This window comes from Amblyomma mixtum, chromosome 7, assembly GCF_055824585.1.
Source record: "Amblyomma mixtum isolate Tamu chromosome 7, ASM5582458v1, whole genome shotgun sequence".
Lineage (NCBI taxonomy): Eukaryota > Metazoa > Arthropoda > Arachnida > Ixodida > Ixodidae > Amblyomma > Amblyomma mixtum.
The window spans coordinates 27,891,686-27,909,842 of record NC_143018.1 but is presented as its reverse complement, the minus strand read 5'-3'; the positions used below and the strand labels follow the sequence as shown (position 1 = coordinate 27,909,842).

The window sequence follows — 18,157 nt, the reverse complement described above, 5'->3', positions numbered from 1 at the left end:
CTGATGGGTAGGCAGCGCCTGCGTTATGAGAGGGAGATACACTAATAGGATCCGCATTGCGGAGAAAAGAAGGAAGTTATATTGAGGAGCTGCACACATGAGTGTACAGCTTGCACTATCAATCTGCATGCAAAGTTTTTGTTGGTTTGATCCGTTGGGAAGAAATACATCACCACCGGTTGGTTTTTTATCTAGTTGGGAATTGACAGCCTTCATAATTTGCGAGCCCTTTCTGTTTCGGACTTATGCGATGACACAGTAGGTTAGGGTTAATTACGTTCTGCTAGGTTCTGGTATATTAGCTTATAGTATGCAATAAGGGATTAATTATACAATGGGATCCACCCAAGCACAGTTATACGGCTACAAAGAAGAGCTATAGACAATCTTCAGACCCGCCACGGTTGCCCAGTGGTTTTGGCGCTCGGCTGCTTATCCCAACCTAAGTTTGCGGCAAAAAAAAATCTCGGCTGGCGCGACCCGGATTTGTTTGCCGCGAACTTGGGTTGGGATCACCAGCCGAGCGCCAAAGTAACGGGGCTACCGGCGGCTGCATTTGAAGGGTGGCGGAAAGTCGAAATAGAAAATCCGTGTGCTACGCGATGTCGGCGCATGTTAGAAACCCCAGGTGGTCAAAATTACTCCGGAACCCTCTACTACGGCGTCACTGACAGCTCATGAGTCGTTCTTGGCCGGTCACAACTTACCAGCTCTTTCAACTTAAAACAGTGCGCAGGGACAGGACACAGTCAAGAAACACACAGACACAGCACTGACTGACAACTGAGGAATTTACTGCTTTGCTTGCAATAAATACAGAAAGTATCGTCTAAAATACAAAGAAAGCCTTGAAATCGTCATTTTGTCACTTCTGTCGTCATTGCTTGTCCAGATAACTCATTTCTTTTTTCGTCAACGTTAGTGATGGTGTGCTCACGCAGGTGGAACGATTCTTCTGAATGATGAACGCTTCGTATATCTCTCGCATGAGCTTTCGGGGGTATCTTCTCAGAATCTTGCAGCGTCGAAAGTGTGGAATGCATTCGCAGTCCGACACGTGTCCCGCTAGCTTGCTGCCATATCCTTTTTCGATGTTGCCGACGTGGTCCATGAGACGTATGTTGACGCAGCGTCCTGACTGCCCAACATATGACGCCCCGCATGACAAGGGGATCTTATAAGCTACATCACTGTCGCATTCGGTGAATTTGTCTTTGTGCTTTGTTTTACAACGTGCTGTTTTTTCAGCGCCTTGGTTGACCATTTTGCACAACTTGGATAATTTGCTGGGCGCATTGAAAACTAAGTCCACTCCAGCTCGCGCCACCACTTTCTTTAGTGCGTGGCTGACACCGTGGACATATGGCATGACGGCTACCTTCCGCTCTACTTTTTGAGGCTTCTTGGGGTTCGGTCGCCGGAACTCTTTCAGTAACTTGAAGCCAATGCTACAGATGAGGCCGTCCGGGAAACCAGCTTCACGTAACCGTGTCAGCTGTGTCTGGACGCTTTGCTTTCCCGGACGACCTCATCTGTAGCCTTGGCTTCAAGTTACTGAAAGAGTTCCGGCGACCGAACCCCAAGAAGCCTCAAAAAGTAGAGCGGAAGGTAGCCGTCATGCCATATGTCCACGGTGTCAGCCACGCACTAAAGAAAGTGGTGGCGCGAGCTGGAGTGGACTTAGTTTTCAATGCGCCCAGCAAATTATCCAAGTTGTGCAAAATGGTCAACCAAGGCGCTGAAAAAACAGCACGTTGTAAAACAAAGCACAAAGACAAATTCACCGAATGCGACAGTGATGTAGTTTATAAGATCCCCTTGTCATGCGGGGCGTCATATGTTGGGCAGTCAGGACGCTGCGTCAACATACGTCTCATGGAACACGTCGGCAACATCGAAAAAGGATATGGCAGCAAGCTAGCGGGACACGTGTCGGACTGCGAATGCATTCCACACTTTCGACGCTGCAAGATTCTGAGAAGATACCCCCGAAAGCTCATGCGAGAGATATACGAAGCGTTCATCATTCAGAAGAATCGTTCCACCTGCGTGAGCACACCATCACTAACGTTGACGAAAAAAGAAATGGGTTATCTGGACAAGCAATGACGACAGAAGTGACAAAATGACGATTTCAAGGCTTTCTTTGTATTTTAGACGATACTTTCTGTATTTATTGCAAGCAAAGCAGTAAATTCCTCAGTTGTCAGTCAGTGCTGTGTCTGTGTGTTTCTTGACTGTGTCCTGTCCCTGCGCACTGTTTTAAGTTGAAAAATGAACCAACTGGCCCCGCTACTTCCCATGTTACCAGCTCTCACAGAAAATTCACAGTTTTGGAAAAGGTATACGTAACGCGTATGCTTCATATTCCAAATCCACTCGAACATGGGGAATTTCTCCAAAACATACTGGACCAGGCAGCCGCAGCGCTGGCTCAGTCGTTACGGCGCTCGGCTGCTGACTCGAAAGACGCAGGTTCGATTCTGGTCGTGACGGTCGAATTTCGATGGAGGCGGAAATTCTAGAGGGCCGCTTGCTGTGCGATGTCCATGCATGTTAAAGAATCCCAGGTGGTCTGAATTTCCAGAGCCCTTCACTACGGCGTCTCTCACAGCCTTACTCGCTTTGGGACGTTAAACGCCCGTGGACCATAAAGATTAGAATAGGTTAGAGCATGACTGGTTAAATTAGGCCCACGCTCCAGGCATCTGTTAACCTGTTCTGTTAGATTAAACCGAGTGGATCCCTCTCTTTCGCACCGTGCAGAACCTCGCCGTGAAGGCGTCGCACAGCTCCCGCTTCTACGAGAGCGTGGCCATGTCGCGGCTGCTGCAGCACGCGGCCGAGACAGTGGACGCGCTGAGCAGCGTGCGAGCGTACGGCGTAGCCGACCGGTTCAGGAGACACTTCTGCCGCCTCCTAGACGACACGATGCGCGGCTACTCGAGCTTCGGCGCAGCGTACCGCTTCACCCGCACGCTGACCTCGACAGCGGGCTACGTGGTGGTCCTGTACACGCTGCTCGCCAACACCCTGTTCGCCGGACCCCGTGGGCCCGACCCCAGCAGCCTAGGCTTGGCATTGAGCTCGGCGATATCGGTGAGAGAGCCGGTTTTATTCCATGTGAACTATGGCGTACTTAGCGCAAAAAATGATTTTTTTGAGATCGATAATGCTGGGAAAGTGAGGTAGTATCTAAGAGGCAAATAACAGGAATAATGCGACCAGAGTAGTGTCTACAAGGTTTATAAGTTAGGGCCCTGCATGACAGAAAGTGGCCTTGCTTTGACAGTGGCTGTTTAGTGATCATCACCGTACACTGGTGCAAATTTTGAATGAATGAATGAATGAATGAATGAATGAATGAATGAATGAATGAATGAATGAATGAATGAATGAATGAATGAAAAAGGCTAGACTTAGGTAGAGGATGAAATTTGTAAAGCTTTATGTCCGGACCACTTACTTAAATTACAGGAGTGCGCAAATAAGTATAACTATGACAATAATCTCGTTCCGCCGGCCGCAGGTTCCCCTGGCGTTGATGACTCTGTGCGTGATGCTGTTCAACGTGCTCCAGATGATCGTATCTTTGGAGCGCTGCGTCGAGTACACAGAGCTACCGCGTGAGGTACGTTGCACGCAGTGCCAGAATTCCAAAGACTGACAAGGACCATGGTGGGCATCACCACGTCATCATCAGTGTCAAAAAACATAAACTGACCCACATTCTTCACGCCTCTGGTTACACACGCGCGAACTTTGTCATGAAGCTCATGGGTGGTTCATAACATAAGGTGCATTGAGAGCACAACGTTACAATTTGTTGTTGTTCAAAAAAAAAACAGTGTTTTCTTTTCTTGTCGCTAATTCTTAAATTTCACTTGGAAATTTCTGAAAATTTCGTTAGATCCTTAGAGTTGTATTTTTCTAACACCTTACCGTGTGATACATACGCAAACAAAAACAAAAAAGCGATGTGGTTACTCTCGTACTCGCAAAGCAGTACTCGCCCTAGGACCCAAATTCAGTTTTGAAGCCTCTAGATTCAACCCGCTATACCTCCACGAAGGTTTCCTCTAGGTTTTCAGGCAAGCCTTCTCGGTTATTTTTGAATGTCTTGAATTAGAGCCAATCCGCGGCCAACGTAACGGTCGCCTTATCCAGGTTGTGCTGTTGACTCGTGATGCACTTCCGAAGAACTCAGAGGGACTGACCTTACTTTCTCTTTGAAATGCGAGGAACACCCACAGGTATAGTTTGGGCTACGTGCACCATGTAATTTTTAATTGCGGCGCGACATTGTCTTCACCGCATAGTACTACACAAAGTTCCCAGTTTGCATTATCTTTGTTCTGAAACTCAGGACCTGCACCCACTTACTTCATCTTGTTTTGTGGGGCAGGTGAATGAAAATACTCAGCAAGACAAGCAGGTTATCAACTGCGCCCAAAAGGTTTAATTAAAGTGAAAGAGAAACGAGAAAACCGTTTCACCACAGTGCGGTGACACAGTAACATACTAAAGAACAATTATCCATGTGATTCTGTTTACACAGGAGGATCTACCGTCTACTTGGAGCGAGGAGCAGAAGGCTGCGGTGGACAAGGCCCTGGTCAGCTGGCCTAGTGATGGAAAGGTCGAGTTCCAGAATTACTCGGCCTCTTACCGTCCAGGAGTGCTGCCGAACGTTCTCAGCGGCGTCACATTCGTGGTTAATCCCAGGGAAAAGGTAAGTAATAAGAGTTAGCTCTATATATTTTAGTCTTCTAAGCTGCAAACGAAGAGGTTGCGATCAGAGGGTGGCATCTTAAGACACCCCTGTTATTTTAAAGATACCAGAAGAAGCAATGGGCATGGGCTGGGCATGTAGTGCGAAGGCGCAATAAATGATGGTGCCACCCGCAGGAATTTATCTGTTTGCCTCCTGCGAATAAAAGCCCATTCAATTCAAAGAGAAGAGAAGGTAAGCGTAGTAGGGGGCAGTAGAAAATCAGATGGGCGGGTGAGAGTAGGAAGTTTGCGAGTATAAGGTGATAACTATTGGTATAAGACAGGGTTAATTGGGGGGGATATAGGAAAGGCCCCTGCATCGCTGTGGACATCGTTAGGCTTATGATGATGATGATAAGGTTTTGAGGCAACTGGCGAAGGACCGGGTTAATTGGAGAGACATGGGAGAGGCATTTGCCCTGCAGTGGGCGTAGTGAGGCTGCTGCTGATGATGATGATGATAACCTTAAGATCCCTCGCGGCATTTCTCCAACCAAAGGTTGTTGCATTGATTTGCGGTTTCACGTCATTGCAATTCGCGCAGTTTTTTGTTCTACGTATATAGAAGTTCTCCATTCGCTACGAGTGAAGTAATGCTATCGGAGAAGTTATGATCGACTGCAAGTAAGCTTGGCGCTGTAAAAGTTGTCTTGCGACAAAATATATTGTTCGCGCCGCACTCCTGACCGCAACTTTAACGCGCTGTTACCTATAATATCATCTTGTCCTCCAGTCGTCAATAAAAAGCTACTCCGGTTGTCAGGCATTTCTCTTTAAAATGCAAACTTTGAAACATTCTCCAGCAAAAGCGCGATTATGTGTGGACTACGCGGCAGGCTTTAGACTTTGAAACGTCATTATAACTTGAAGTATTCCGGCGAATATTTCCAATGCAACAACTGCATAACTACTACTACTGTGCCAGGGCTTACGAATGTACGACCAGTGTGCTACGGTTTCTTTCCGGCCATAGAAAAGCGCGCCAAACTAGTTTGCTTTCATCGTTTCAGATCGGAGTTGTGGGACGCACTGGAGCAGGCAAGTCTTCTCTGGTTCTCGCCCTTCTGCGCATGCTCAGAGCATCCGAAGGCCGGATCCTCATCGACGGCGTAGACATAGCAGGGGTGCCACTTCGCAAACTCCGCAGTATCATCACCGTCATACCCCAGGTGACTGAGGATAAAAAGTGTGTGGTTGAATTCAAAGCTTGACTTAAGGATGTTATTAGCAAAAATAAAAAAATGACGCATAACGTACGGTGCCTGACGCCAAATATGGGCTCTCCTGTCTTCATATAGGCAATTCTTGAGGAAACAAAAGTGGTCTTTCACTTCATATCCTTCTAATGTCGCTGATCTGTATCAAACGCCTAGGATATGATAATATCGGTTCGAAAACCTGATTGAAATATCGTTTGCTGCGTTTCGAGCTTATGGCTGTGTGCAGGGAAATTCACGTTATACAGAAACGTATGCAATTTTCGGAGCTCAGAGGAAAATGCAGCCTCCTCATGATTTCAAAATGCGCTTATATTTTTTGGGTTGACAGTTCAAACTACTAGTAAGTGATTAAAAGTCCTCCAGAGCTTATTGTAATGCATGTAATGCCTTTGGTTCTTTGTTCTTTGGCCTTCCCCGCAAAATGCGATCGCACTGACACTCACTTTTTTGAGAGCGCCTGAAGGGGAGGGAAACTATAAGACTGGCCGCGCTCATTAGATGGCGCAGCAGGTTTCAGATCTGTCTAAAAAAGAGATATTTACTATAGAAGACCCCATTAAATGGCTCCCACGCCAGCGATGCTGTTGTCCACTAAACTAGAATATTTTTCCACAGCTACGTTTCAGGATGAACTCAGACAAACGATATTTGCCTGCCGCAAAACGGACTAAATTGGTATTATGCAAAAAATGTTAAAGAAAGCTCTGAGGGAGAAAATGAAGGAAAGTATTGCATGGAAATAGGTATAAAATTAAATTATTCTAAAATGCCAGCTGCAGCCCTAGGCCTGGCAATGCCAGACCTTTTAAGATCCGGTCTACGGAATAACCGCAATTGAATGACGATACATTGAATGGGAAATGGCCTTTATCAAATCTAAATATAACTACGAGTAAAACAGGGAGTAATATCAATTAGCGAATCTCTTTCATTAGTTTTTTTTTTGGTTAATTTGATGATATACTTTTAAGGAAAAGAAAAAAGCCAGATATGCGACTACATTTCACGTAAAACTCCTAAAACCTTAGCCAGGCTTACTTGGTTTTCAAAGTCTCGGACATTCATGGCATGAAGAATAAAAGCGTTGATGGACGTTTCGAGCTTATGGCTCGAAACGAGCTTATGCCTCGAAGAGAGCCCCCACACATTACATTGACATTCTTTTGAATAACCAATCTTACAGTGAATACGGTTGTTGGTAGTTACTACTGGGGGCGATAACGCAATATTACGTTTCGATGTCGGCCTGAGTGGCGACATGCTTTAGCAGCAAACTTTACAGCGATATCTTGATGAAATTTCAGGATCCAAGTCTCGTGAGGGGAACACTGCGCATGAATCTGGACCCGACGAACTCGCACTCAGACCGGGAGATATGGCAGTGCCTGGAGCGCGCCCACCTCGCCAAGGTTGTCTCGAACGACGCCAGGGGCTTGCTCCTCCTTACCGCCGATGGTGGCAGTAACCTGAGGCAAGTACATTAGAGTGGGACTCTAGGGCCTAGGGGTCGAATACGGCAGCACTCAAACATGCTTTTGGCGTGCAAGCTAGGACACGCCATTGGCTACACAGTGCCATCCGCCATATTACTCCAGGTTTTCTTTATTAGTTCCATTCGGTAGGGCTCACAGGTGTGACTGCGAAGTCGAATGCTCGATCTTAGTTAGATTTATGGATGCTCGAATATGTGTCGTTGTGGAAGCTGCCCCTAGCCCCGCATTAAGCTCCAGCAAAGGTAAACTGAGTAGGTGGTCATTAAGACCTTCGAAGTACGAGATAACGGACGTGGCCAAAGATCGAGAATCATTCGAAAGACTGGCGCAATGTCTACGTGTCTGTGCTTGCTTTACACACTTTTTTTTTGCGCTAAGTCGTCTGATAGCATAAATTAATTTAATAAAAACGGCGCAGTCTCATTTCGTCAATAACTACCGAAACGTGATTTGAACGTTTCAGTGAACAGATATGGGCGAACCAGCCTGAAAAAAATCTTCTGCAAGCCCGCAGACTTGTCTTCAAAAGCCACTTCTCCGCCATAGTTTCGGATTCTGTTTCTGGCTTTTTTTTTTTTTAAAGGAAGCTAGCGCCGGGCAATATATGCAAGGATTTCATGTGGATGACGCTGTCGTGTTTACGCAGCGTTGGCCAGCGGCAGCTGGTATGTCTCGCCCGTGCCATGCTTCGAGGCACGAAGATCCTCCTCCTGGACGAGGCCACTTCGCAGATGGACGGCGACACGGATCAGCTCATTCAGGTGGCGCTACGGAACGCCTTCGCGCAGTGCACCCTCTTCACCATTGCGCACCGTCTACACACGGTCCTCGACTATGACCGGTGAGAGGGATACGCAGAAAAATGTTAATTTTTGCCTATGTTTTGGTCTGTGAGGGTGTGACTGTACTTGTGGACACTTATTTCAAGTTTTTAAATATGCGCTGGGCTTCGAGTGCTTGAGTGCATAGGTGAGTTGGATATGAGTACGAGAATAGCAGAAATGATGAAAAGAAATGTGACGAAGAAACATTAATAGTTTGGAAAACCATTGGAACAAGATGATTTGAGTAACGTTTTGAAACAGGAAGACAGCATAGTGAATCAAGGAACAAGAGAGAGTTGACAGCATCATCGAAATCAAGGAGGAAAAATGGGTATGGGCAAGGCATGTAATGCGAAGGCAAGATAGCCAATGGTCGTTAAGGGTAACGTATTCCAAGAGAAGGCAAGCGTAGCGGGGACTGGCAGAAAATTAGATGGTCAGATGAGAATTGGAAGTTTGCGGCGATAGTGTGGCCATAGCTGGTACAGTACACGGTTAATGAAGATCAGTAAGAGAGGCCTTGGGCGTAGCTGTACTGGTTGTGGTTATACAGAAATAGAAGAGCAAACATCGAAGAACACACATATTTATCGTTTTAATTGAAATCTACAGTGAAATACAGTGCACTGAACAGAAAGCAGTGACCTTCTAGAGTGACCGAGGAGATATTGAGAAAAAAAAGAAACAGAAGCTGATCTGTTTTCTTTGAACTCTAAGGTAGATTGATGAGGTCGGACAATTTGCCCAGCCAGCGGCTAGCGCCTTAGAGCTCTACATGAAGGTCATTGCAAGAGTCATTTGTCCTGCTGTAGAATTAATCTAGCTGGCAGTCAAGACTTTTTCTCCTGCGGTTTGTGTACCGGATGAATTAGCCGGCAGGTACAGGAGCATTGGAAGAAGGAAGACTCCTGGACTCGGACGGATTAAGTGGTCTGTTTTCTTAAGCGTATTTTTCTCTTTTGCCGTGGTGTTCTTCCAAAAGCATTAAAGGTCAACTTTCATTTGTGTCCACCTTAAGTAACTGCACCTCAAACTCAATGTATAAACTCTGCGTGACACAAAAGCTTGAGAAGTGTTCAGCATGCTCCAGTTCTCAACAGAAATCTAGACCATTGCCATGAGCTTTGTACGTATCCCAAGCGTCCAATGCAGGAAAGCAGACACACGACTTCTCATCAGTCATCACGACTTCAAAGGCACCGTCATTTTTAGCAAAATAAATGCCGAGAAAGTCAAGGCTCAAGCGACTGAGAAAAAAAAATACTTCCTCAAAAGCTTGTTCGTGGAAATTTATCATCATAGTAGAATTCTCTCACTTTGCTTGTCTGTTTCTTTACAGCCACTGTTATGGTGTTCTGAAATGTGTATTAATTTTTCTTTTTCCAGGATACTCGTCTTAGAAGACGGCAGAGTCCGAGAGTTCGATACCGTGCCCCAGCTGCTTTCTGACACGTCTTCGGTGTTCTACAGCATGGCCGTCGAAGCTGGAATTAATAGCCCCAAATGGAAAGCTGAAGTGATCAGTACTACTTTGTGATCAACTCGTTATGTCATGCTCTCAAAGCCAACCAAACGAGGTTCACAAAACTATTCATATCAAACTGGGGGCCGTTATTGGACTGTGCGTTTCTGTGGTAGCCGTGACTGGCTAGCCCTCTTCCGTTTACCAATAACGGTGCGCTGTTACGTAAGAGAAGTTCGGTGATATATACCATTAAGCTTCTTTGAACCATTTGCCTAGAGCTAATAGCTACATTCATTCTAGTTCATGCCTTGCTACTGTGCGACGTCATTGAATTTTCACATTCTAGCACCTGTATGTTTTTGCACATCATCATGTATTTATCTTCAGTTATGAAAACGTATATGGGCCACTGTGGCCAGTCCGGTGTTGGACGTGAATCTTATAAGTGATCACCTAAATGCCAAAATAAGACTGGCTGGAACGTTAGACACACTCTCTTTATTATTTAACGTGGAATATGGCGGTGTAGTATTCAAATGATGTCAGTGTGCGCTACCGTGATCTCTATCGAATACAATGGGAAAGAATTATACTCATACTTTCCTATTTGTTCAATAAAAAACAAACTCCTGCGGAAGCAGAGAAATTGTGTCATTGGGGGCAATAAAAAACAAACTCCTGCGGAAGCAGAGAAATTGTGTCATTGGGGGCAAGCCACAAGGCGCAGTATCTCTTTTACAGCTATTCAAAACAACGCTGCTGTTGCCGTACTCATCCGATGATTTCCATTGCCGCTTTTATCGAATTTTTTCGTCACAATGCGGGCGTGCTATACCTGCGTTATGTGGCAAGTGGCGTTATTTATGCCCGTTCAGTTAAGGACGCCGCGCTGCATACGTTCATGTCGTCAGCATGTGATACGTGCATAGTTGACCGAAAAAAAGCACAGGGAAGCCGTAGGTTCATTAAGCCGTGGCAATCTGGAATATGTGTCCAAGGTACAAACACTCAGTGGCGTCATGAGGGGGGTGCGGTCCGCGCCCGGTGCAGAGCTCCAGGGGGTGCATCTGGGGCAAAAAGGGGGCCAGGAGGCCTGCAGTGGCTTTTTTAACTGTGAATGAGCTCAAATTTTTAGAATACGAAACTCACACCCTTCACTGACTGTATTAAAGGCGAAGTACCGTGACTATGGACACTTTGAAGCGGCATGCATTGAGCTGGATGGAGCCAAGCACTGGTCAGCACTGCAGTTCTTTAGACTCATCCCTGAGTTGGATTTTATAGCGGGAGCTCTACTGCTCGGGGTATAACTCCGATTTCGATGTGAATCAGTGACCTTCATTGTCTCACAAAGACAAACCGAACTTAAGCTGTGTGGTAGTATGACCCAAGGTATGGTTGTATGACCACGCGATTATATGACTATGACCATTGGGTACATGACCTTGACCTTTGACCTTTGACCTTTACCATTGACCCTTGACCTGGACATTTGATTAGAGACAGTGGAGTTAAGAGAGCTTTCTCTTGTGTAACTAGGCTCAAGCCACGTTGAACGCCCAGCCATTTTTTTTTCATCTTGCGTAACGTCTTGACTAAGCGTTCAAGTATTCCTCAGGATATCCCTACATGGGACTGATGAGAGGGTCGCGGGTTCCATTTTGGAACCTACGAAAAAATACTTGACACCTACAATGGAAACGTCTAAGTTCTCATGCATGCATTCTCATGCATTCTCATGCATGCATTCTCATACTTCGAAGTAGAAGAAACGGTCAGCAGCTTTGCAGCCCTCACGATGAGAAAAAAAAAAGTTACTTTCCTTTCTTTAGAGGAACTACGTGATGGCGGTGGAAAGACGTCACGATCCTGTAGTCCAGTCAGAAATTGTGCTGCGACGCCGTCAGTATTGTGCTGTGTGAATTACTCACGCTTTGAATTACCCGCGCAAAGTCATGTGGTTGCGGCGTCACCACCCTCTCGACCAATCCCGATTTTCTGGACACGTCAACGCCAAATATGGCGGTTCCTTCCGTGAATGGTGTCTTTAACTCTATCGCGTTAAAATCTGGCTAGGAAAGTAAAAACAGCGCTAAATTCTACACAAAACACACATAAAGACGGACAGGACGGGCGCTGTATTTACAGGCTAAATTCTACACAAAACACACAAAGACGGACAGGACGGGCGCTGTATTTACAGGCTAAATTCTACACAAAACACACAGAAAGACGGACAGGACGGGCGCTGTTACAGCGCCCGTCCTGTCCGTCTTTCTGTGTGTTTTGTGTAGAATTTAGCACTGTTTTTACTTTCCTGACGGGCGCTGTATTTACAGCGCCCGTCCTGTCCGTCTTTCTGTGTGTTTTGTGTAGAATTTAGCGCTGTTTTTACTTTCCTGAACACAATGTCACACCAACTAGCCCAGCAAAAGGTACTGTTAAATAAAATCTGGATAAATGCAAGAACTTCGCGCATGTTTCGAAAATAGAATCTGTTTCTCTTGACAAACACAAAAAATATTCCGTACTTTTAATGAAGGCGATCTACTCCAGGGTTTGGGCATCATGCCCTTCCCCTATTAAGAAGATCACTTACTTCCATTTATTTTACTCCTTTATAGGTTAATTCATGTTTATAGTGGGGCTAGCTTTCCCATTCTTCGTTTAAACTGACACGCCGCGTTGCATGAATAGCTGACTGCAACACTTCGCTGAGAGCGTTTATTCTCGTAGTGCACGACGTTTCGGTGTCCCGGTGCTGTTCGGTGCCTTGGGGCTCGATTTCAAGTTCTTGAGCTGTTGCATCTAGGACTTCAGCCGATTCTTTGTGGGATTCGTGAAGTTTCTTCCGGCTTTCACTTTCGAAGGAACGCCCGCCGTCATCACCAAGGTGCGGTTCTTGGAATGCGTGCTAAGGTGTACTGTGTGTACGTATGTGAAAATGATGGAAGGCGGCATAGTGGAGCCCGTGCGGTTCCTGAAAAACAAACAGATGACGATAAAACTATTAGGAGGCTGTACTTCATTTTTTACCTAGACAACTAAAGCCCTACTAATAACGCTTGTTTTCTTCTTTTTTTTTTTGCCCGAAAGCCGCCGCGGTGGCTCAGTGGCTATGGTGCTCGGCTGCTGACCCGAAAGACGCGGGTTCGATCCCGGCCGCGGCGGTTGAATTTCTTTGGAGGAAAAATTCTAGAGGCCCGTGTACTGTGCGATGTCAGTGCACGTTAAAGAACCCCAGGTGGTCGAAATTTCCGGAGCCCCCCACTACGGCGTCTCTCATAGCCTCAGTCGCTTTGGGACGTTAAACCCCATAAACCAAACCAAACCTTTCTTGCCCGAAAATCCCCTTCCTACGGCACTGGCCGGCTTACAAAAGCCGTCCAATCGTGAGTAAAAGAGAGGACGAACTAATCGTGATCGCCAGTAATGATATCCCGTAGCCAATTGTAAGCCGCTCTTCCGCTGGTGACATTTGGAAGCATTGCTCTAGGGTCTTATTATTATCTCGGAGCTGGACAGAAAGAAACGTTACTTCACAGAGACGCCCTCAAAGAAGCGGAGGGGTCAATATTTTTGGCCGGCGTCCCATGTTGGATTAACACAGAAAACACATGAACGTTAGTACCGTGCTATAAAAAATACCCAGCACCTCCACCACACTGTTCCACGTTCTATTTACAAAGGCTATTTATAGAGGCAGATTGGCCCGATCCTGGTGCGTCAGCGGCAGGGTACCGAACTTGTGGTTTGACCAATGGCCATCCCGAATTGCGGAAGCAACGGCGCGGCAATCGCAGCGGCGGCGGCATCTCAGGGGGCACTTTGACTGTCTAAAGTGCGCAGAGGTGAAAGCGTTTTCCGCACCACTTTCACAACTCCTGTGGCACTGGTGACGTCACCATCTGATGACGTCACACATAATTGAGTTCTAATTACTAAGTAATCACAAAATTACCAATTAATGGCTAATTACTGATTAATTACTAAATACGAATTACCTGTTCATTAATGACGCTTAAGCTTCGCCTTTAGGAGTGGAACGCGACAGCGTGTTGTAGCGCGGCCAGGGAGTATACGAAACGCCACCACCCGTTCGGCACGATGCCTTGCCCTTTGAACGCAACGCTTTTTGAGGAAAGGAAATGGCGCAGTAATTCTCTGTTATCTCGGTGGACATCCGAACCGCACCGTACAGGAAGGGGTGAAATGGGAGTGAAAGAAGAAAGAGGGGCCGTAATGAAGGTAATGAAAATTGTATTTAAGGAAAGGAAATTAAGCAGTAACTGTCTCGCATATCTCGGCGGTCACCCGTCATCTGTGTGTAGAGAAAGGGAGGAAGTGCGAGTGAAATAAGAAAGAGGGGCCGTAATGGAGTACCCGCCGCGGTGGCTCAGTGGTAAGGCGCTCGTCTACCGAGCCGGAGTACCGGGTTCGAACCCGACCGCGGCGGCCGCGTTTCGGTGGAGGCGAAATGCAAGAGGCGCCCGTGTGCTGTGCTATGTCAGTGCACGTTAAAGATCCCCTTTCGACCAGGTGGTCGAAATTATTCCGGAGACCTCCGCTACGGCACCTCTTTCTCTTTCTTTCACTCCTACCTTCCTACCTCCTTTACTGCGCGGTTCAGGTGTCCGCCGAGATATGTGAGACCGATACTGCGCCATTTCCTTTCCTCAAAAACCAATTTACTAATTTATTTACGTTATGGAGAAAATGAACATTGTATTTGAGGGAAGGTTATTACTTAGTAACTGTCTCACACTCGCTCCTCACGCATGCGCAGTTGGGGCTCTCCGGGGCTCCGCGAAATCGCTCACCCTTAGCGTAGTGTTGCTTCCGCAACAAAAATTCTCAGGGACACCCAGCTGTGCTGTGTCTTGCCAAGGCCATAGCACTAGCAGTTGTGGATGCCTTTGCCGAAAGTGACGTCACTTCCCGTCTGGTGACGTCACTCCCCTTCAGCAAATAGGAATGCTCCGATTTGGTGACATCACTTCCTTCCAGCAATGGCTATGCTCCGGTCCGGTGACGTCCCTTCCGTCAAACTAATGGGGGAATTTTATGATCGACGGAGTACTTTAGCCCCATTGGGCTTCTAATGATGTCGTATTAAAAGCAGCTTTGTTTTTGGAGGGTTAGTTTGGTATGATCTTGCTTTGTCTGCATCAGTGTGAATGTTGTCCGCTTGTGACGTGTTGATCACCTGGTCACACAGAATGAAATTCTGCCTGAGAGTAGCCGATCGCACCCCCAAGATATGTTGCTTGCATTTACGAAAAATGCCGCGAAACTTAGTAGTGCTGACCATGGAAACACTTAGTCCGTGACCTTACAGACAAACACAGGACGGTTGCCGCTCTGTAAAGAAGGATTCAGTGAGAGCTGTTTGCAGTGGTGATTATAATACTACTTATTCATTGTTAATGGTCGCCTTCTCTGCATGAGTGCGCGAGACGTCACCATGCTGGCATTCAGGACGTGACTGTGTTCGGACCACTAAGCGTGGCGCGTTGTAGTCAAGACGTGCGCTACGTTCTGCAAGGTAACCAATCAGAGTGGAGCGGCGTAACGCCGGCAGTGCCAGCAAAACCGGGAAAGGTGCCTTCAACAGCTGCTTGCTGTAAAACCAGCGGGAAGAACGCGACGCAGTACAAGAGGGCAGAGGACAACGCCGGACTTTCAACTGAACTAAAGTGGCTGTTTGGGCTTGTTGGCCAGTGATCATGGTTACAGAATGCAGCGCGAAAAGACAAGGACAAACGAAGAAGTGGACAGGACTGGCGCTGACTACCAACACATTTATTGGTTGGTTGCGGTCGCGACTGAGGGACGGATGGAAAGGAAAATTGCACGGGCCTGCCAACTGGCTCAAGCCGAGCCACCACCGCTGCCACGTGCAGATAGAAGAGAGTTGAAAGATAAGAGGACAGAGTGAAAGAGAGAGTAAAGACGCGCGTCGCAACAACCGCGTCCGCCGGAACGGACGCTGGCTGAAAAAATAGATACACGGCCGCAGCCCGAAGGCTGCAAACCCCACATTTATTCAAAGAAACGAGCAGCTTTTTGTTGTGTCCCCTTATTGCTTTTGTGTGTGTGCGCCCCCTCCTAACGACCACTCGCATTCCCCTCCTAACGACAGTTCGCATCCTCCTCCTAACGACCACTCAATCCTCCTCCTAACGACCGCTTGCCCCTCGTCGCACGCTGTCGCCGGAGGCCCCCCCACGGTGCGCCCCCGCACCCTCCTCCTGTTCTGGGAAGCCACTCCCTCCCGTGGACGCTTCTCAGCTCCCTCCTTTCTTCGGGCGGCCAGTTCGGCTGCTGCCTCGGTCGACGCTGGTCGCACCCTCTTCAGCTTTAAATAAACGAAGTCTAAAAGTACCGTGTGCGTCTTTCGCTGCATTCAACACAGCGACCGGACACGACAGTGGCGACGAGAAAGTGGATTCGACCCGCGCTACGCAACGCTATTGACAAGCCATGGCTACGCGAGGGTTTCCCAATCAGATACCAGAATTCAACGGCTCATCGTGGTCATCGTGGGTTGGACGCCTTCAGTTCTACTTTGAAGCTAACAACATCACAGACCCAGCCTTGAAGAGGGCCAACCTGCTGACGCTGTGCGGGGAGCAGACCTACGATACTGTCTGCGCCCTTATTCAGCCAAGCACACCAGCGGCAGTGTCTTACGACGACATCGTAAAAGCGCTGCAAAAGCACTACGACCCAAGGCCATCCGAGGTCTACAGCCGGGCTCGCTTCCAACGACGAGATCAACTGGGAGGAGAAACTGTGAGCGCCTACGTAGCCGCGCTCAAGAAGCTCGCTGCCGACTGCAATTTTGGAACGCTGTCGACAACAGCTACCGGGCAGGAGGGAGACGCAGCTTCTTCTGCTAACACCACCATGCTTCCCTTGGACGTGATGTTACGCGACAGATTTGTGTGCGGACTGAGTGACGAGTCACTGCAGCAGCGCCTGTTCGCTGAGAAGGACCTCACATTCAGCAAAGCTTACGACATCGCCGTTCGAGCGGAGAGCGCCGGTCACCAGCAGAGAGGGATTCGCCGGAACACCGAGCCGGTACACCAGACAAGCAACCAGGTGCGCAAGCCTTCTGTTGTTGTAAAATCGGTCAAAAAGGCACAACGCTGCTGGCGGTGTGACGACCAACACAACCCCCAGGGATGTCGATTCCAGTCAGCCACGTGTAATTTTTGCCACAAGCGAGGGCATATCGAAAGAGCATGCATTACGAAACGGAGACTTGCCAAGATAAAGTCACCTTCCCAGCCTAATCACAGCGTCAACGCCTCAGAGAATACGCCGCTATCTGATCTCCATGGAACAACATCAGCAACGCCATCTGTGTTGTACGACCTGAACACCATGAATCTCGGCACGCGACCGAAGATTTTTACAGAAGTAAGCGTACATCACCAGCTGATTAAGTTCGAGGTGGACTCCGGCGCAGCCTGTACTCTGATCAGTGAGGACACGTTCCGAACTTCATGGCCATCTGACGCACCCGCCCTGCAACAAGACGACACGCACCTGCGAACGTGGTCAGGACAGAATCTGCCACTATTGGGCTCTGCCAACGTGCAGGTTAACTACAACGGCCAGACCCATACGCTACCTCTGCTTGTTGTGAAGGGCACAGGATCAAGCCTTCTAGGGAGAAATTGGTTTTCTCCACTAGGCGTGATGATATGCAGTAAACATCAAAACGCCGATGCGCTAAGCCGTCTGCCACTAGACGCAACTGTTGACGAACCATTTCCACCAGGAGACGTTCTGATGTTCGAAGCACTGCCAGAACCTCCGCTTACAGCAGGCACAGTTGCAGCATCTACGCAGAAGTGCGCAGCTCTCCGGCTAGTTTACACAGCTGTTCAACAAGGCAACGTGCATAAACTCAAAGGGGACAACTTCGACGCTTACCGCAGGCGAGCTACAGAGTTGAGCACCCATCGCGGCTGCATCATATTTGGGTCCCGAGTTGTGATGCCGAGAGAACTACGCGCACAAGCTATGTCTCTCATCCACGCCGGACATCGGGGCATCGTTGCAATGAAAAAGTGTGCCAGAAGCTACATGTGGTGGCCTGGCATTGACAACGACATCGAAACAGTGGTGCGAGAATGCAAGCCTTGCCAGAGCAGCCGGAGCGCCCCGCCGAAAGCTCCTGTCCCAGAATGGGAAAAGCCAGACACACCATGGCACACACTGCACATTGATTTTGCAGGACCAATTGAGGGCTGCACTTTCCTTGTGGTCGTAGATGCCTACACAAAGTGGCTTGAGATAAGGCAAATGGGACAGACGACTTCGGCAGCAGTCATTGACAACCTCCGATCACTATTTGCAACGTTCGGC

General features: G+C 47.9%; 1 protein-coding gene and 1 pseudogene across 4 annotated transcripts in view; one reads left to right on the top strand and one right to left on the bottom strand.

Annotated features, from left to right (window-relative positions):
• The window catches only part of LOC149335436 (multidrug resistance protein mrp-7-like), a 60,528-nt gene extending 50,116 nt beyond the window's left edge, over positions 1-10,412 (top strand). For all 4 annotated transcript variants that reach the window (XM_089552125.1, XM_089552121.1, XM_089552122.1 and 1 more), the window contains 7 exons: positions 2,767-3,099; positions 3,530-3,631; positions 4,559-4,732; positions 5,784-5,942; positions 7,298-7,464; positions 8,133-8,327; positions 9,697-10,412. In XM_089552125.1, the coding sequence (XP_089408251.1) occupies positions 2,767-3,099; positions 3,530-3,631; positions 4,559-4,732; positions 5,784-5,942; positions 7,298-7,464; positions 8,133-8,327; positions 9,697-9,847 (1,281 nt within the window). In that variant the 3' untranslated portion in view covers positions 9,848-10,412. The remainder of the gene's footprint in view (positions 1-2,766; positions 3,100-3,529; positions 3,632-4,558; positions 4,733-5,783; positions 5,943-7,297; positions 7,465-8,132; positions 8,328-9,696) is intronic.
• A 2,087-nt stretch (positions 10,413-12,499) lies between these two features.
• LOC149335435 (uncharacterized) overlaps positions 12,500-18,157 on the bottom strand; it is a 43,963-nt pseudogene continuing 38,305 nt past the window's right edge.